The sequence below is a fragment of the Leptonychotes weddellii genome, chromosome 3, assembly GCF_054177405.1.
Source record: "Leptonychotes weddellii isolate Sample4059 chromosome 3, ASM5417740v2, whole genome shotgun sequence".
In the NCBI taxonomy this organism is placed as follows: domain Eukaryota; kingdom Metazoa; phylum Chordata; class Mammalia; order Carnivora; family Phocidae; genus Leptonychotes; species Leptonychotes weddellii.
In genome coordinates this window covers 103,557,118-103,578,033 of record NC_138371.1, presented here as the reverse complement: position 1 = coordinate 103,578,033, position 20,916 = coordinate 103,557,118, and the positions used below count along the sequence as shown (strand labels likewise).

Genomic DNA, 20,916 nt, shown 5'->3' with positions numbered 1-20,916 from the left:
TGTTTCTCATATAATGCTTCAATATGTGTAGTAATCAAAAGCTAATGTTTTAATAAACAAATATGCAGTTGGAAAACAGTTATGTGCATAATTACCTAAAAGACATAAAGAAGCAAAATATATAAAAAATGAATAAAATTAAAGCATTTACCACTTCTTCTAAAACAACTAGCTACCATCAGCTGCCATTTCACTTGTGTAGGCCTATAAAAGAAATGAATTATATAAAATCAGAGATGAAATAGAAACAATCTGTGATGATCAGTTTTATAAAGTTATATATCTATAGTATCGTTCAAGTTTTTTTCAAATACTTTTTGACCTTTGATTAGATCTTTATTATTCACAATAGCATATATACACTTTCCTTCATTATTATCTATCAGATGCATATTAGAAAATTTAAATTTAAGAGTCCTTCAATCTAGTTCATGCCTTATTTAGATTTTATGTGAACACTTAACCTGTTTGGCTAAAGACCACTGCATTCTATTTTAAACATTATCATTATCTTTGCCATAATTTTATACTGTGGTTTAGTACCCTAAGGATTAGAAATGTAGGCTTGCAAATTTAGTACCCATGAGGCAATTTTTGACCTTGTGTGTGAACAATTAGATTTCTAAAGACAGAGTAAAAAAGAATTGTATTCATCCTGTTTTTCCTCTTAAAAAGAAATGGATTTTTTTTCTAAAATAAGTAATCATGACCAGGATTTCAAAAGACTGTTACAAATATCTAAGAAAACAAAATTTGAAGAAATTAAAGACTAGGAAATAACTGAATGTTTTTCTCATTTCCTTTTAGACTCTTCCTTCTATTCACCTGATGACTTCAAAGACAGATAGCCTCACTCCTACTCAAATTGATGGTACAGCTACCAGCTTTGGAGTTAGATTAAATCAGGGTTTAAATGACAGCCCTAAAACTTGGACAAGTTGACCTCAATCCACTCCTTACACAGCCATCCATTTTGACCTAAAGAAAACACGTATCTAATCACATTACTTCCCTCTTTAAAATGCATCACCTCCCCTCCAACTCCAAGATAACTCCAAGGTCCTAATCCAGTTCATCCACTGTTAGCCATTTGCTGCCTCTCCAACTCCACTTCCGTGGTGCCCTGCCTAACATTTCATGCTACAGCAAGTCCAAACAGGAGGACAGAGTCCCCTACATTCACTGCATTTTCTAGACTCCTGGTCTTTCCACACACCAGCACTTCCACTTGGAGGCTCATTCCAACCTCGTTTATGCTCTTCCTTGCTAGACTGGATTTATACAGTTCTAGGCACTCTTCTAACATCCTAGAATCTCTTTAGTACTGCATTTACTATATTGTATTATTATTTAGTTTCTATATGAAACTATAAATTCCTGAAGGAAGTTCAGTCTTTGTGTTCCTAGGACCTGGCATGACACCTGATATATACTGGGTGACCACTAACCATTAATTCCTCCTCATTTACATATTCAAGTATATATCCTTATTATTTCCTTCAAGGTTGGGATTATGATTTTTAGTTTGGTAACCTATTAATTCTGTGAATTTGGTAAGTTATTTAAACTCATGCCTCTGTTTACTTATCTATAAAGTGGGGATAATAATAGTACCTGCTTTGTAAAGTTGTGAGGATTAAATAACACAATATATGTAAACAGTAAACACTAGTTATTATTATAACCACTTCTTTTCTCTTCTTCAGGAAAGCCTTAGTTCATGAATGCCACCTACTGGGAATTTTCAAAAACAGCCACCAGAGCAGCTGTAAAGTAGTGTGTGCATGGGTATGTGTGCATCCTTATGTGGAAAATGGATTACTTCTTTTCGACCACTGAAGTAGTGCAGTGAGGAGAGATAGAACAGAGCTCAGTGACTTAATGTTAATAAGGAGTAGGTAACATTCTGAATTATTAATTGTAGTTGATCATTACTGCAGATGATCTGTGACACTGCTCGCTTTCATTAGCACAGATAATTGGGCATTGATTTAACGTATATGATCATCATGAGAGTTTATGCATTATAATAGTTGATAAGCTGTCGTGTATAATAAGTGTAACAAAGGAACAATTTAGGATATGAGATAAATGTTATTTTATTAATCTTCAGAATTAAACTGCCATGTTCCTATTGTTACTTTTAGTAACTGGAGAGAGCCCAGGCACTATTAATATAGGACAGGACAGTTTTTCACAAAAGCAAATAAATAAGGCTAATTGTTTTGGTTTCTCTCTTTTATCAGAACCTAGTTTATAAATAATAAGCCAAGTTTATTTCTTGAATGAATGCCTACTCCTCTCTTCAATCCTCAAAGTAAAGTACTACTACTTTACAGATAGCACATTTAAGACATAGTGATTTAAAATAACATCCCCCTGCCCCAGCACCCCCAGCAAATTGGTTATAAATTGCCTAGCACAGTATAATGAATACATGACTGTACTAAAAGTTTTAAGTATTTTAAATCTGCAATGACTTGGCTTTAAATTTTAGAATTATGAAATTTTAGAAGTGGGAGTAGCCTCAGATAGCAATTCATTCTACCCATTCACCTTCAAGGAGAAGGAAATGGAAATGGAGAGAACCTATGCCTAAGGTCACTGTCCCAATAGTATTTACCAGCATAATATCCCATATAAATCCCTTATGTCACACTTTCAGAAAGCAATGAGGGATAGAGTCTGAAAATTACCACAGGGAAGAATTATGATCTCCATATTTGGAATAAGTAAGCACCACCAAGAAAGTCACGACTTCTGGTTTTAAGATGGCAGAGTAAAAACCTTTTACTTCACAATGTCTTTTCCAGAAATAACCCCCCAAAACAAGGAGGATAAGAAAGATGAACTCAAATTCTATCTCAAATGAAACTTAAACCATATAAAACCATATGCAAATGATGGATGATGGATAAAAAAAATGGAAACTGACTTTGGCAGGGCAAAGAAAGGTAAAACTCAAGTGCTTGCCAATAGCACACTGAAGACAGGTGTTCAGATCTTCCTGCAAACACCAGAAATGCTCAAGAACTGGAATCACCAGCATTGAGGAAGGAAGGGTAAGGCACGAAACTACAAAAAAGGAAAACAGACTGGAAATGTGATTGAGAAGCAGTTGGACACGCCCTCTGTGCAGCTCCATTGTTGTTTTTAAATGTAACAGCTACCTGGGCACCTGGGTGGCTCAGTCGTTAAGTGTCTGCCTTCGGCTTGGGTCATGATCCCAGGGTCCTGGGATCGAGCCCCGCATCGGGCTCCATGCTCAGCGGGAGGCCTGCTTCTCCCTCTCCCACTCCCCCTGCTTGTATTCCCTCTCTCACTGTGTCTCTGTCAAATAAATAAATATTAAAAAAAAAAAATGTAACAGCTACCCTAAAAGCTGTGAAGTGGTGTCTGGTGTGATTTTGATTTGCATTTTCCTAATGACTAATGATGTTGAGAATATTTCCATGTGCTTATTGGTCATTTGTATACCACTTCGGAGAAATGTCTATTCAAATCCTTTGCCTACTCTTAAAATGCTTTTTGTTGTTGTTGTTGAGTCACAGAAGTTCTTTATATATTCTAGATATACCCCTTATCAGATATATGCTTGCAAATATGTGGGCTACCTTTTCATTCTGTTGATACAATCTTTTGATGTATGAAAGTTTTAAATTTTGATGAAGTCTAATGTATCTATTTTTTTTCTTTTATTGCCTGTGTTTTTGGTGTCACATCTAAGAAATCATTGTCAAATCCAACAGGATAAAGATTTTTCCCCTCTGTTTTCTTCTAAGAGTTACATTTGGTTATTTGATCCATTTTGAATTAAATTTTATTTGGGGTAAGGGTCCAACTTCATCCCTTTCCATGTGGATATCAAGTTTTCTGAGTGCCTTTTGTTGGAAAGATTGTCCTTTCATCGAATGGTCCTGGCACCTTTGTTGAAAATCAATTTACTATATACATGAGGTCTTCTTCCTGAGTCCTAGATTCCATTCATCTCCATGTCTGTCTTTGTATCAATATTGTTTTGATTACTGCAGTTCTCTACCAAATTTTGATGTCAGAAAGTGTGAGAACTCCAACTTTTTTCTTTTTCAAATCGTTTTGGTTATTCAGGGTCCCTTGAGATCCATATGAATATTAAAGTGAACTGGGCAATCTGCTTTACTGAGTCCATCATTTCAAATGTTAGTCTCATCTGGAAATAATGCTTAATCTGGGCACCCAGTGGCCAGTCAAGCTGACACATAAAATCATTCATCTCAGTAGAATTCACCAGTAAGGCTATGTGGTCCAGGGATTTTCTTTGTTGGAATTTTTTTTTTTTTAAGATTTTATTTTATTTTATTTTGACAGAGAGAGACCCAGCGAGAGAGGGAGCACAAGCAGGAGAAGCAGGCTTCCCGCGGAGCAGGGAGCCCGATGCGGGGCTCGATCCCAGGACCCTGGGATCATGACCTGAGCCAAAGGCAGACACTTAACGACTGAGCCACCCAGGCGCCCCATAGAATATTTTTGATTACTTAATTCAGTCTCCTTACTAGTCACAGGTCTATTCAGATTTTCTATTTCTTCTTGAATCAGTTTTAGTTGATTGTGTGTTTCCAGGAATTTGTCTGATTTATCTATATTATCTAACTTGTTGGCATACAACTATTCATAGTGTTCTCCTATAATCTTTTGATTTCTACAAAATTGGTAGTAATGACCCTATGCGCACTTATAATTTTAGTAATTTAAATAGTCTATCTTTTCCTTCATCAATCTAAGCTAAAGATGTGGGAATTTTATTATTCTTCTCAAAGAATCAACTTTTGGTTTTATTGATTTTCTCTACTGTTTTGCTATTCTCTTATTTATTTCTGATTCCATCTCTATAATTTCTTTTCTTCTGCTAGTTATAGGTTTATTCAATATCTTGTAGACAGCTTACAGGTGGATACTGATTTTCTTATTGAATCTGTCAATCTTTTTCATTTACTGGAAGATTTTTAATAAATTTCTCTTTAATGTTCTTACTAATATAGGATGATTGTTTCTTCTTTTTAGCTGTTTGTTCTGTGTACTGCATGTTTTTAGTTCCTCAATTCTTCCATTACTGCCTTTTTTTGGTATTTAGTTGATTTTTTGTAGTGTACTATTTTGATTCCCATCATTCCTTTTCTGTGCATTCTTTTCTGTGTTTGCCTTTTAAATCGTACAGGGAAAAGAAAGGTTATAAGCCAAACCAGAAATACAATACTGGCTTTTATTATTTACCTATGACGTTACCTTTATAAGTGTTCTTTAATATTTTCTTAGGTCTTGGGAGTTATTGTCTAGTGACTTTTCAGTTCAGCCTGAAGGACACCCTTTAGCATCTCGTGTTACAGGGTAGATGTACTGGTAATAAACTCCCTCAGCTTTTGTTTTATATCTGAAAATGTCTTAATTTCTCCTTCCTTCATTTTTTTTTTCACATGACACATATACTCATATTTTCTAAGCCATTTAACAAGGTATAAAACCAGTCTTAGTGGGGTGCCTGGGTGGCTCAGTAGGTTAACTGTCTCCGGCTCAAGTGATGATTTCAGGGCTCTGGGATCAAGCCCTACGTCAGGCTCCCTGCTCAGCAGTAAGTCTGCTTCTCCTTCTCCCTCTACCCTCGCCCACCCCACTCATGCTCTCTCTCTCTCTCTCTCAGATAAATAAAATCTTAAAAAACAAAACAGCCTTAGCTCTTAGGCCATAAAAAAACAGGCAACCAGTAGTAGTGGGTAGTTGCTGACTCCTACTTTATTTTAAAAAATTTTAAAGTTTTTATTACATTCTAGTTAACATACAGTATTATATTAGTTTCAGGTATACAATATGATTCAACAATTCCATACATGATCTGGTGGTCATCGTAACAGGTGCACTCCTTAATCACCATCACCTATTTCACCCACTGCCCCACCCACCTCCCCTCCAGTAACCATCAGTTTGTTCTCTAGAGTTAAAAGTCTGTTTCTTGCTTTGCCTCTCCTTTTTCCCCTTTTGTTCATTTGTTTTGTTTCTTAAATTCCACATGAGTGAAATCATATGGTATTAGTCTTTCTCTGACTGGTTTATTTCACTTACCATTATATTTTCTAGCTCCATCCATATCATTGCAAGTAACAAGATTTCATTCTTTTTTATAGCTGAGTAATATTCCAGCGTGCACGTGTGTGTGTGCATGCACACACACACACACCTTCTTTATCCAGTCATCAGCTGATGGACATTTGGGCTGTCTCCATATTTTGGCTATTGTAAATAATGCTGCTATAAATATCAGGGTGCATGTATCCCTTTGAACTAGTATTTTTGCATTCTTTGGGTAAATACCTAGTAGTGCAATTGCTGGAACATAGGTTAGTTCCACTTTTAACTTTGTGAGGAACCTCCATACTATTTTCCACAGTGTTTGCATCAGTTTGCATTCCCACCAACAGTGCAAGAGGGTTCCCCTTCCTCCACATCCTAGCCAACACCTGTTCTTTCTTGTGTTGTTGATTTTAGCCATTCTAACAGGCTGGGGGGGGGATATCTCATTGCAGTTTTGAGTTGCATTTCCCTGATAAATGATTATGAGCCTCTTTTCATGTGTCTGTTGGGCATCTGTATGTCTTCTCTGGAGAAATGTTTGTTCATGTTTTCTGCCCATTTTTATTTTTTTAAGAGTTTATTTATTTATTTGACAGGCAGAGAGAGAGAGAGAGCATAAGCAGGGGGAGCGACAGAGGGAGAGGGAGAAGCAGGCTCCTTGCTGAGCAAGGAGCCTGATGTGGGGCTCGATCCCAGGACCCTGAGATCCTGACCTGAGCCGAAGGCAGATGCTTAACTGACTGAGACACCCAGGCACCCCCTTCTGCCCATTTTTAAATTGGATTTGTGTTTTGGGTGTTGAGTTTTATAAGTTTATATATTTTGGATACTAACCTTTTATTGGCTAGGCCATTTGGAAATATCTTCTCCCATTCTGTAGGTTGTCTTTTAATTTTGTTGACTGTTTACTTCACTGTGCAGAAGCTTTTTATTTTGATGTAGTCCCAACAGTTTAGTTTTGCTTTTGCTTCCCTTGCCTCAGGAGACATATCTAGTAAGAAATTGCTATGGCCAATGTCAAAGAGGTTACTGCCTATGCTCTCTTCTAGGATTTTTATGATCTCAGGTCTCAAATTTAGGTCTTTAATCCACTTAGAGTTTATTTTCATGTATGGTGAAAGAGAATGGTCCAGTTTCATTCTTTTGCACGTAGTTGTCCAGTTTTCCCAACACCATTTGTTGAAGAGACTATCTTTTTCCCATTAAATATTCTTTCCTGTTTTGTTGAAGATTAATTGACCATATAGTTGTGAGCTCATTTCTGGGTTTTCTATTCTGTTCCATTGATCTATGTGTATATTTTGTGCCAGGACCATACTGTTTTGATTACTACAGCTTTGTAATATAACTTAATGCCAAAGTTGTGGTGCCTCCATGTTTGCTTTTCTTTTCCAAGATTGCTTTGTCTATTTGGGGTCTTTTGTTGTTCCATATAAATTTTAGGATTGTTTCTTCTAGTTTTATGAAAAACACTATTGGTATTTTGATAGGGATTGCATTAAATGTGTAGATTGCTTTGGGTAATATAGACATTTTAACAATATTTGTTCTTCCAATCCACGAGCATGGAACGGTCTTTCCATTTCTTCGTATCATCAGTTTCTTTCATCAGTATTTTATAGTTTTCAGAATACAGGTCTTTACATCTTTGGTTAGGTTTATTTGTAGGTATCTTATTATTTTTGATGTGATTGTAAATGGGACTAATACCTTAATTTCTCTTTCTTCATTATTGGTGTACAGAAATACAACAGAGTTCTGTATGTTGATTTTGTATCCTGCAACTTTACTGAACTCATGTATCAGTTCTAGAGTCTTTTGGGGTTTCTATACAGAGTATTATGTCATCTGCAAATAGTGAAAATTTCACTTCTTCCTTACCAATTTGGATACCTTTTATTTCTTTTTGTTGTCTGATTGCTGTGGCTAAGACTTCTACTACTATGCTGAATAAAAGTTGTGACAGTGGACATCCCTGTCTTTTTCCTGACTGTAGAGGAAAAGCTCCCAGTTTTTCCCCATTTAGGATAGTGTTAGCTGTGGGTTTTTCATATATGGCCTTTATTATTTTGAGGTATGTTGCCTCTAAACCTACTTTGTTGAGAGTTTTTTTTTTACACGAATGGATGTTGTACTTTGTCAAATGCTTTTTCTGTATCTATTGAAATGATCACATGGTTTTTGTCCTTTCTCTTATTAATGTAATGTACCATGTTGATTTAAAAATATTGAACCACCCTTGCAGCAAACCAGGAATAAATTTTTTTTTTAATGTATTGTTTGATTCAGTTTGCTAGTGTTTTGTTGAGGACTTTTGCATCTATGTTCATCAGAGATACTGGCCCGTAGTTCTTTTTTAGTGTTGCCTTTATCTGGTTTTGGTATCACGGTAATGCTGGCCTCACAGAATGAATTTGGAAGTTTTCGTTCCATTTCTATTTTTTTGAACAGTTTGAGAAAATAGGTATTTACTCTTCTTTAAATGTTTGGTAGAATTTGCTTGTGAAGCCATCTGGTCCTGGAGTTTTGTTGGATGTTTTTGTTTACTGATTCAATTTCCTGGCTGGTTATTGGTCTCTCCAAATTTTCTACTTCTTCCTGTCTCAGTTTTGGTAAATTAATATGTTTTTAGGAATTTATCCATCTCTCCTAGGATGTCCAATTTGTTGGTATATAGTTTTTCATAATATTCTCTTATAACTATTTCTGTGGTGTTGGCTGTTATTTCTCCTCTTTCATTTGTGATTTTACTGAATTGAGACCTTTCTCTTTTTTTCTTGATAAGCCTGGCTAGAGGTTTATCAATTTTTTCAAAGAACCAGCTCCTGGTTTCATTGATCTGTTCTATTGTTTTTTGTAGCTTCTATATCATTTATTCCTGCTCTGATCTTTATTATTTCCTCCCTTCTGCTGGTTTTAGGTTTTATGTGTTGTTCTTTTTCTAGCTCCTTTAGGCATAAGGTTAGGTTGTTTGAGATTTTTTCTTGCTTCTTGAGGTAGGCGTGTATTGCTATATACTTCTGTCTTAGAACCACTTCTGCTTTATCCCGAAGGTTTTGGACCCTCGTGTTTTCATTTTCATTTCTTTGCATGTGCTTTTTAATTTCTTCTTTTATGTCCTTTTGACCCATTCGTTGCTTAATAGCATGTTATTTAACCTCCATGTATTTGTGGTCTTTCCAGAGTTTTTCTTGTGGTTGACTTCTAATTTCATAGTTTTGTGGTCAGAAAAGGTGCATGATAGGACTTCAATTTTCTTGAACTGGTTGAGGCCTGTATTGTGGCCTAATATGTAATTTATTTTGGAGAATGTTCTCTGTGCACTTGAAAAGAATGTGTATTCTGCTGTTTTAGGATGGAATGTTCCAAATATATCTGTTAAATCCATCTATTCCAGAGTGTAATGCGAAGCCATTGTTTCCTTGTTGATTTTTTGTTTAGATAATCTGTCCATTTAGTAAGTGGGTTGTTAAAGTCCCCTACTGTTATTGTATTATTATTGATTAGTTCCTTTATGTTTGTTATTGCTTTATGTATTTGGGTGCTCCCATGTTGGGTGCATAAATATTTAAACAATCGTTATATCTTCTTTTGGACTGTCCCCTTTATTATTATATAGTGTTCTTCTTTGTCTCTTTTTAGTCTTTGTTTTAAAGTCTAGTTTGTCTGATACAAGTATTGCTACTCTGGCTTTCTTTTGACATCCATTTGCATGATAGATGTTTCTCTGTCCCCTCACTTTCAATCTACAGGTGTCTTTAGGTCTAAAATGAGTCTCTTGTAGGCAGCATATAGAGGGGTCTTGTTTTGTTCTGTTTTGTTTTGTTTTAACCATCCTAACACCCTATGTCTTTTGGAGCATTTATTGCTATTTTATTACTTGTTTTGTAGTTGTTTCTGGAGATTTTATCTGATCTTATCTTTTTTTTCATGGTTTACTGGTTTTCTTTAGTAATATATTTGGATTTCTTTCTCTTTATTCTTTCCATACTTATTAGTAGTTTTGATTTGTGGTTATCATTAGGTTTGTATATAGCATCTTCTGCATATAGTATTCTATATGAAGCTGATGGTTAAGTTTCAACCCATTCTTTAAACCTCTCCTTGAATGTTTTAGGTATACGGTGTCATATTTTACATCCTTCTATTTTGTGAATTTCTTGACTGATTTCTTATAGAAATATTCATTTTTACTGCTTTTGTGTTTCCCACCTTCATACTGTCACTTTTGGTCTTTCTTTTCCATTCACAGAGTCCCCTTTAATATTTCTTGCAGGGCCAGTTTAATGATCATGAACTTCTTTAATTTTTGTCTGTGAGACTATTTCTCCTTCTATTTTGAATGTTAGCCTTGCTGGACAGAGTATTCTTGGCTGCAGATTTTTCCCATTCAGCATTTTGAAGAGATCATTCCACTCCCTTCTGGCTTGGAGAGTTCCTGATAAAAAAAACCTGCTGACAGTCTTATAGATGTTCTTATAAGTAACTGTCCTCTTTTGTCTTGATGCTTTTAAGATTTCTCCTTATCACTATATTTTGCCAGTTTAATTAAAATATGTCTTGGTGTGGATCTGCTTTTGCTGATTTTGATGGGGATTCTCTGTGCCTCCTGAATCTGGGTATGTTTCCTTCCCCATATTAGGGAAGTTTTCAGCTATTATAAAATATAAAATTTCTGCCCCCTTTTCTCTCTCTTCTTCTTTGGGATTCTCATAATATGAATGCTATTATGTCTGATGGGGTCACTAAGTTCCCTAAGTCTATTCTAATTTTGCATAATTCTTTTTTTTGTTCAGCTTCATTGTTTTCCGTTACTTTGTCTTCTAGGTCACTAATTTGTTCCTCTGCTTCTTCCAGCCTGCTGTTCATTGCATGAAGCGTGTTTCTAATCTTATTTATTGCACTCTTCATCTCTGATTCTTTTCTCTTTCATCTCTGTGGTAAGGGTCTCACTGATGTCTTTTATTCTTTTCTCAAGTCCAGTGAGTATCCTTTTGATCACTGCTTTAAATTCTCCATCAGGCATGTTACTTAATCTGTTTCACTTAGATCTCTGTCTGTGGCCTTATCTTGTTCTTTCATTTGGGGTAATTCCTGTCTTCTCATTTTGTCTAAGTCTCTGAGTGCTTCTGTGTGTTAGAAAAGCCAGTTATGGGGGCGCCTGGGTGGCTCAGTTGGTTAAGCGACTGCCTTCGGCTCAGGTCATGATCCTGGAGTCCCGGGATCGAGTCCTGCATCGGGCTCCCTGCTCGGCAGGGAGTCTGCTTCTCCCTCTGACCCTCCTCCCTCTCATGCTCTCTGTCTCATTCTCTCTCTCTAAAATAAATAAATAAAATCTTTAAAAAAAAAAAAAAAAAAGAAAAGCCAGTTATGTCTCCTGCTCCTGAACGTTATGACCTTATGAAGAAGAGTTCATGTAGTGCCCAGGGCCTGATTCTTCAGGGAAAGTCTCCAGTGAGTACTACGTGTGCTCTGGCTGCTCTATCCTTCAAGCTAGTCATCTGCAGAGGCTCACCTTGCCTACTGTGGGCAGTGTTTGGTCCCTGGCCTGAATGTGGGTGAGTTTTAACTAGGTGTGTTCTTGTCTGCTTGTGATATAAGACCTGAAACCACCTTCACCAGAAGCGAGGCCCTGCAAAACTCTGGTCAGGAGACGTGGTGTGGGCATGGGTTTGTGCTGGTTTTCTTGGGGAGGAGCCTGCCATGCTGGCAGGTAGGAAAACCTAACTTAGAAGGGCATTTCCACCAGAGTACCAAGGGGTGGGGCTTAGTGTAAACAAGTTAGGTAGTCAGTGTCAGTGCTATGCTGCTTCCTGCAGGAAGTCCTATGCTTATACTGAAGGGAGGGAAATGTCACTGGCCAGCTCCTTTTTTCCTGGAGAGGCCTCTCTGTGAATGCTGCCTTATGGGGACATGCTCTGAGAAGGCAAATAATCTCCCTACTGTGTGCCTCAGGTACTCTTCAGATCACTGTTTTCACACTGTATGGCCTTGGGTTGTTTCCCTGCCTTCTCTCCAAGAGCAGTCCATCCCTCTGACACTTAAAACTTCAGGTTTTAAGCCGCTTGGGTTGCAAGAACTCATGAAATTCAGCCCCTCTCACTTTCAAAGCCAATGCCTATGGGGAAATGTTCCTCTTGTGCATTCCTATGTGCTCCTTTCTTGCCCTTTTCTGCAACCATGGTTCCCTCCCCTCCACAGCAGCCAGAATCCACTTCTCCCCTAAACCACATCTCTATACTTCTTACCTTCTTCAATGTGGCCTCGTCACTACCTTCAATTGTGGAGTGTGTTCTGCCAGTCTTCAGGTTGATTTCTGGGGTATTTAGGATTATTTTATAGTTATCTAGTTGTATTCATAGGATGAGGCAAGCCTAGCCCTCTTACTTTGCTGCCATCTACCCCTCCCTTCATTCTGGAAGGATAGTTTTGCTAGATATAGACTTCTTGATTGACAGTTTTTTATTTTAGGACTTCATACCATCCTACTGTTTTTTGGCCTCCAAGATTTCTGAGAAATCTGATAATCTTACTGAGGATCCCTTGTACATTATGAGGAACTTTTTTCTTGTTGCTTTCAAGAGTCTTTGTCTTTTGGAAGTTTTATTATAATGTGTCTTGATGTGGGTCTCTTTGGGTTTTTCCTACTTTAAATTCATTGAGTTTATTGGATTTGTAGATCCGTGTCTCTCCTCAAATTCTGGAAGTTTCAGTCACTGTTTCTTGAGTCTCTCTGCACGTTTTTCTTTCTCTCTTCTCCCTCTGGAACCCCTATATGTGTATATTGGTCTGCTTGATTGCATCCCGTATTTATAATAATCATGATCAATATTAAGAAACAATTTCTAATGCATGAAATTCTCTAATAATGATATTACGTTAAATGGACCAGTTATGACTAAGATTTCTTGATGCTTTAAGACATGATTTAGGGATAAAGGAAAACAGGAACCAATAGTATAGGCTTAACACAATTACCAAAAATACCAGATTACTAAGAACCATAAACATCTAAGAAATACAGCAAAGTAAGGAGTTTCTACAGTAAAGGAATACCAGTGATAGGTAATGTAGCTTAATTCAACTACATGCCAACTACTCCGGAATATGTAAGAACCATGTGACACAAGAACCAACACCTCTCCACTGCCTCCAGAGCGCTTACATTTTTACTGTAGAGGGAAAATTCACCTGACAAATTAAGATTTAGCATTTAAAAAAAAAAAAAGAGAAAAAGTGGAAATTAGATGTATGGTACAGAAATTAAATTCTCAGGAAAATAAATGTCCACATGCATACTGAATGTCTCTGTCACATAGACGGAAGTAAAAACAGGTGGGAATAGAAAGTAAATGTACAGGAAAGCAGGGAGAGGGGGATATTAAGGGAGTTCCTAGAAAAGACTTCTCTATTTTCTGGGAAATTTAAGTTTAAAATAGGTAGAGAGACTGAGGAGATCTGTGAGGAACACAGAAAGGGCAGTTAGTCAGGGACTTTTAAGACTGATGAGGAGTGTTCACAAAATACAAATTTTTATGGCATCAACCCATCTGGTTACATAAGTTATGTCCAGCAGTGCTTCTGAGGCTGTGTATGAATAGAATAGAATGGAATAAATGGTTGGATTAACCCATGAACTGAAATGTATTGGGAAAGATGGGGCAGCAAAGTAAGAGAGAAAAAGTAACGAAGTAAGCAAGAAAGGAAACAGGTGTGATCATTTAAGCAGTCTAGAAAGGACAGGCTCAGAACTAAAGCCAGGAGACACTGAGACTGCAAGAGAAAGGAAGGTCAAGAGACTGGAGGTCTTACCAAAGAAAGGCATAATGGAAAGTAGGTTGTATGGAAGTTGGAAAGAGAGGAGGTTATGTTCAGACAGGTGGATATTAATGAGATTTTATTGGTATAAATGTGCTGGGCGATAATCAGAATCAGATAAGATCTAGGTGGCTGAAATGCAGAGGAGTTAGGGAGGTTAAATTTGTGAAACTAGACTACTGATGGCATAGAGAGAAAGAACATGAACTAGACAAGGTAAGAGAAAGGCTATGAGGTCAACATATAACATTCACAAATAGGAGTCAAGGATGGGCCAGTGGTAGATAGTCTCAAAGAAGGAAGGGTGTTATATGAGCTAATGGGCTAAGGCTAGAGTCAGTATTAAGTGTAATAAAAAGTTAGAATGTATCACTTCTGTAGCTTTAGTCTCAAGTATATGATTCAACTAAAAACTATCCCCTAGTGTTGATTAGTTTTATAATTTTCAAAGTATTTATATGACTTAAGAGATTAAATTTTATGATGTTAGCTAGTGAAGCTAATATAAAAACTAATTATCTAGGGGTGTCTGGGTGGCTCAGTCAATTAAGAGTCTGCCTTCAGCTCAGGTCATGATCCCAGAGTCCCAGGATTGAGCCCTGCATCAGGCTCCCTGCTCAGCAGGAGTGTGCTTCTCCCTCTGACCCTCCCCCCACTCATGCTCTCTCTCTCTCTCTCAAATAAATAAATAAAATCTTTTTTTAAAAAATTGTCTAGGAGAGGAGTCCAAGATGGTGGAGGAGTAGGAGACCTTAGATTCATCTGGTCCCAGGAATTCAGCTAGATAGCTACCAAATCATTCTGAACACCTGCAAACTCAACTGGAGATCAAAGAAAAGAAGAGCTGCAACTCTACAAATAGAAAAGCGACCACTTTCTGCAAGGTAGAAGGTGCGGAGAAGCAAATCTGAGGCGATATATGGGAAGACAGACCATAAGCCAGCTACCAGCAAGTGATATAGCAGTGGAATGCAAAATCAGTACTTTTAGAAGTCTGCTCCGGTGAGGGACGTCCTGCCTGAAAGGCACTCAGGTGGCGAAGCAGGAGTGGAACCCTTGCTGAGACAGTGTGGTCTCAGGATCCCCAGGGTCACAGGAAGACTGTGGGTGCCTGAGTGTGGCAGAGCTCCCAAGGCATCAGAGCAGGGAAGCCAGCTGCAATCAGCGAGCCCAGGAGTGGGCTCTCAGCTAGGGGTTGCCATAAACCATGAACCACGGCATGATCAGAGGATTGCTCCCTAAGCAGGGGCCCAGCAAGCGGCAGAAACAGTGAGAGCCCCTTCCTCCCCGGGAACAGCGTGCGAGTGTGCTGCACGAGTCTTAAGGGTTTGGAGACTTGAAACGGGGTCATGTGCCTGAATTAGAAACACTCAGTCATAGGCTGGGTGAGCATGGAGTGCGGCTGGAGACCAGGGAGATAGGAGTGATTGACTGCTTTTCTCTGAGGGCACACTGAGGAGTGGGGCCCCAAGTTTTTGGCTCCAGTGCTAGAGATTGGGAGGTCGCCATTTTCAATCCCATCCTCTAAAGCTGCATGGAAAAGCTTCAGGGAACAAAAGCCACACAGAAGAGATTACTTAGACTGGCCCCTTCACAAGGGCGGTGCAATTCCTCCTGGGGCAAAGACTCTTGAAAATCAAAGCAATAGGCCCCTCCCCCAGAAGATCAGCAAGAACATCCAGCCAACACCAACTTTACTGATCACTGAGAACTGCAAAACTCCAGTACTAGGGGAATACAGTACGTGGAATTCATGGCTTTTCCCCCATGATTCTTTAGTCTTTCAAGTTTAATTTTTAAATTTTTTTCTTTCCTTTTTCAACCAATTTCTTATTTTATCAACTCCTTTTTAAAATCATTTTTAATTTTCATTTTTACAGTTACATTCTATCCCTTATTGTATTTAATTTTATTTATGTATATATATGTTTTTCTTTCTTTACAATTTTGGGATGCAGTTATCTCTAACAGACTAAAATACACCCAAAATCTAATGTATGGCTCTGTTCTATTCACCTGTCTGATCATATTCTTTTTTTTTCTTTTTTTGTTTTGTAAAGTCCTTTTATTTATTATTTTTTTTAAAGATTTTATTTATTTATTTGAGAGGGAGAGAATGAGAGACAGAGAGCATGAGAGGGAAGAGGGCAGAGGGAGAAGCAGACCCCCTGCCGAGCAGGGAGCCCGATGCGGGACTCGATCCCGGGACTCCAGGATCATGACCTGAGCCGAAGGCAGTCGCTTTAACCAACTGAGCCACCCAGGCGCCCTGTAAAGTCCTTTTAAATTTTCATCTTTACAGTTATATTCTATCCTTTCAATGTATTTAATTTTATTTTTGTATATATATGTTTTTCTTTCTTTAAGATTTCGAGATGTAGTTTCTTCTAACAAACCAACCAAAATACACTCAGGATATGGTGTATTGCTCTGTTCTGTTCACCTGTCTGTTTATATGCCTTCCTTTTTGTTGTTGTTTTTTTCTCTTTTTTCTTGTCTTTTAATTTTCATTTTTACAGTTACAGCCTATCCTTTCATTGTATTTAACTTTATTTTTGCCTATATGTAAGTTTTTCTTTCTTTACAATTTTGGGATCTAGATTTCTAACAAACAGACCAAAACACACACAGAATCCAGGGTATTGCTCTATTCTGTTCACTTGTCTGATTATATCCTCTTTTTTCTTTCTTTTAAATTTTTTTTTTAATTTTTAAAATTTTTTTTCAGTTTTGGGTCTCTTCTGATTTGTTTAATGTATATTTCTCTGGGGTCATTGTTGCCATTTTAATATTTTGTTCTCTCGTTCATCTATTCATCTCTGGACAGAATGACAAGATGGAAAAACTCACCTCAAAAAAGAGAACAAGAGGCAGTACTGCCAGGGACCTAATCAGTATGGACTAAGAAAGACGTTGGAACTAGAGTTCAGAATAACGACTATAAATATACTAGCTGGGCTTGAAAAAAAGCATAGAAGACACCAGGGAATCCCTTTCTGGAGAAATAAAAGAACTAAAATCTAACCAAGTCGAAATCAAAAAGGCTATTAATGAGATGCAATAAAAAATGGAGGTTCTAACTGCTAGGATAAATGAGGAGGAGGAAGAGAGAATTAAGTGATATAGAAGAGAGAGAAACAACTACTGGATCACCAGAGAAAAATTCAAGGGATAAGTGATATTATAAAGCAAAACAATATTAGAATAATTGGGATCCCAGAAGAAGAGGAAAGAGAGAGAAGTGTAGAAGGTATATTGGAACAAATTATAGCAGAGAATTTCCTAATCTGGGGAAGGAAACAGGAATCCAAGTCCAGGAGGCACAGAGAACCCCCCTCAAAATCAATAAAAATAGGCCAACATCCCGACATATGACAGTGAAACTTGCAAATCTCAGAGACAAGGAGAAAATCCTGAAAGCAGCTCGGGACAAGAGGTCTGTAACCTACACGACTGGCAGCAGACCTATCCACAGAGACTGGCAGGCCAGAAAGGACTGGCATGATATATTCAGGATGCTAAAGGAGAAAAATATGCAGCCAGCTAGGTTGTCATTCAAAATAGGAGTGATAAAAAGCTTCCAGGACAAACAGAAACTAAAAGAATGTGTAATCACCAGACCAGTCCTACAAGAAATATTAAAAAGGATCCTTTAAGCAAAGCGAGAACCCAAAGGTAACAAAGATCAGAAACGAACAGAGACAATATAAAGTAACAGTCGCTTTACAGATAATTCAATGGCACTAAATGCATATCTTTCAATAGTTACTCTGAATGTAAATGGGCTAAACGCCCCAATCAAAAGACACAGGGTATCAGATTGGATAAAAAAGCAAGACCCATCGATATGCTGTCTGCAAGAGACTCATATTAGACCCAAAGACACCTCCAGATTGAAAGTGAAGGGATGGAAAACCATATATCATGCTAATGGACATCAAAAGAAAGCTGGGTTGACAATCCTTATATCAGACAAATTAGATTTTAAACCAAAGACTATAATAAGAGATGAGGAAGGACACTATATCCTACTTAAAGGGTCTATCCAACAGGAAGATCTAACAATTATAAATATTTATGCCCCTAATATGGGAGCAGCCAATTATATAAGCCAATTAATAACAAAATTAAAGAAATAAATCAATAATAATACAATAATACTAGGGGACTTTAACACCCCACTCACTGCAATGGACAGATCATCTAAGCAGAAGATCAACAAGGAAACAAGGGCTTTCAGTGACACACTGGACCAGATGGACTTCACAGATGTATTCAGAACATTCCCTCCTAAAGCAATAGAATACACATTCTTCTCGAGTGCACATGGAACATTCTCCAGAACAGATCACATCCGGGGTCACAAATCAGGTCTCAACAAGTAGCGAAAGATTGGGATCATTCCCTGAATATTTTCAGACCATAATGCTCTGAAACTGGAATTCAATCACAAGAGGAAATTTGGAAAGTACTCAAATACATGGAGGCTAAAGAGCATCCTACTAAAGAATGAATGGGTCAACCAGGAAATTAAAGAAGAATTTAAAAAATTCATGGAAACAAATGAAAATGAAAACACTACTGTTCAAAACCTCTGGGATGCAACAAAGTCCGTCCTAAGAGGGAAGTATATAGCAATACAAGTCTTTCTCAAGAAACAAGAAAGGTCTCAAATACACATCCTAACATTACACCCAAAGGAACTGAAGAAAGAACAGCAGATAAAGCCTAAACCCAGCATGAGAAGAGAAATAATAAAGATTAGAGCAGAAATCAATGAAAAAGAAACCAAAAGAATTAATAAGATTGATAAACCCCTGGCCAGACTTATCAAAAAGAAAAGAGAAAGGACCCAAATCAACAAAATCATGAATGAAAGAGGAGAGATCACAACCAACACCAAAGAAATACAAACAATTATAAGAACATATTATGGGCAACTTTATGCCAACAAATTAGGCAATCTGGAAGAAATGGATGCATTCCTAGAGACGTATAAACTACAAAACTGAAACAGGAAGAAACAGAAAACCTGAACAGACCCATAACCAGCAAGGAAACTGAAGCAGTCATCAAAAATCTCCCAACAAGAGCCCAGGGCCAGATGGCTTCCCAGGGGAATTCTACCAAACATTTAAAAAACTAATACCTATTCTTCTGAAGCTGTTTCAAAAAAACAAATGGAATGAAACCTTCCAAACTCTTTCTATGAGGCCAGCATTACCTTGATCCCAAAACCAGACAAAAACCCCACCAAAAAGGAGAATTACAGACCAATATCCCTGATGAACATGGATGCAAAAATTCTCACCAAAATACTTGCCAGTATAATCCAAGAGTACATTAAAAGGATTATTCACCATGAACAAGTGGGATTTATTTCTGGGCTGCAAGGGTGCTTCAACATCCACATATCAATGTGATACACTACATAAATAAAAGATAGGACAAGAACCATATGATCCTCTCAATTGATGCAGAAAAAGCATTTGACAAAATATAGTATCCTTTCATGATTACAACTCTTCATAGTATAAGGATAGAGGGAACATATCTCAATATCATAAAAGCCATATACGAAAAGCCCACTGAGAGCTTTTCCCCTAAGGTCAAGAACATGGCACGGATGTCCACTATCACCTCTGCTGTTCAACATAGTACCAGAAGTCCTAGCGTCAGCAATCAGACAACAAAAAGAAATAAAAGGCATCCAAACTGGCAATGAAAAAGTCAAACTCTCACTCTTTGCAGATGATATGATACTCTATGTGGAAAATCCAAAATTGCTAGAACTCATACAGGAATTCAGCAAAGTGCAGGATTAAAATCAATGCACAGAAATCAGCTGCATTTCTATACACTAACATGAGACAGAAGAAAGAATTTAAGGAGTCAATCCAATTTACAATTGCCCCCAAAACCGTAAGATAAGTAGGTATAAACCTAACCAAAGAGGCAAAGGATCTGTACTCAGAAAACTATAGAACACTCATGAAAGAAATCGAGGAAGACACAAAGAAATGGAAAAACGTTTCATGTTCATGAATGGGAAGAACAAATATTAAAATGTCTATGCAACCTAGAGCAATCTACACATTCAATGCAATCCCTATCAAAATACAATCAACTTTTTGCACAGAGCTGGAACAAACAATCCTAAAATTTATATGGAACCAGAAAAGACCCCGAATAGCCACAGGAATGTTGAAAAAGAAAACCAAAGCTGGTGGCATCATAATGCCAGACTTCAAGCTCTATTACAAAGCAGTAATCATCAAGACACTATGGTACTGGCACAAAAACAGACACACAGAACAGAGAACCCAAAAATGGACCTTCAAATCTATGGTAAACTAATCTTCAACAAAGCAGGAAAGAATATTCAATGGAAAAAAGACAGTGTCTTCAACAGATGGTGTTGGGAAAATTGGACAGCCATATGCAGAAGAATGAAACTGGACCATTCCCTTACACCATACACAAAAATAGACTCAAAATGGAAAAAGACCTAAATGTGAGACAGGAGTCCATCAAAATCCTAGAGGTGAACACAGGCAACAACCTCTTTGACCTCGGCCGCAGGAACTTCTTGCTAGACACATCTCCAAAGGCAAGGGAAACAAAGGCAAAAATGAACTATTGGGACTTCATCAAGATAAAAAGCTTTTGCACAGCAAAGGAAACAACCGACAAAATCAAAAGACAACCGACAGAATGGGAGAAGATATTTGCAAATGACATATCAGATAAAGGGCTAGTATCCAAAATCTATAAAGAACTTATCAAACTCAACACCCAAAGAACAAATAATCCAATCAAGAAATGGGCAGAAGACATGAACAGACATTTTTCCAAAGAAGACATCCAAATGGCCAACAGACACAGGAAAAAGTGCTCAACATCACTCGGCATCAGGGAAATACAAATCAAAACCTCAATGAGATACCACCTCACACCAGTCAGAATGGTTAAAATTAACAAGTCAGGAAACGACAG

General features: G+C 37.5%; 1 protein-coding gene across 1 annotated transcript in view; it reads right to left on the bottom strand.

Moving 5' to 3' along the window:
* The window catches only part of IFT88 (intraflagellar transport 88), a 125,041-nt gene that overhangs the window by 44,101 nt on the left and 60,024 nt on the right, over positions 1 to 20,916 (bottom strand). The window contains exon 13 of the mRNA XM_081815493.1: positions 152 to 223. Within this exon, the coding sequence (XP_081671619.1) occupies positions 152 to 223 (72 nt within the window). The remainder of the gene's footprint in view (positions 1 to 151; positions 224 to 20,916) is intronic.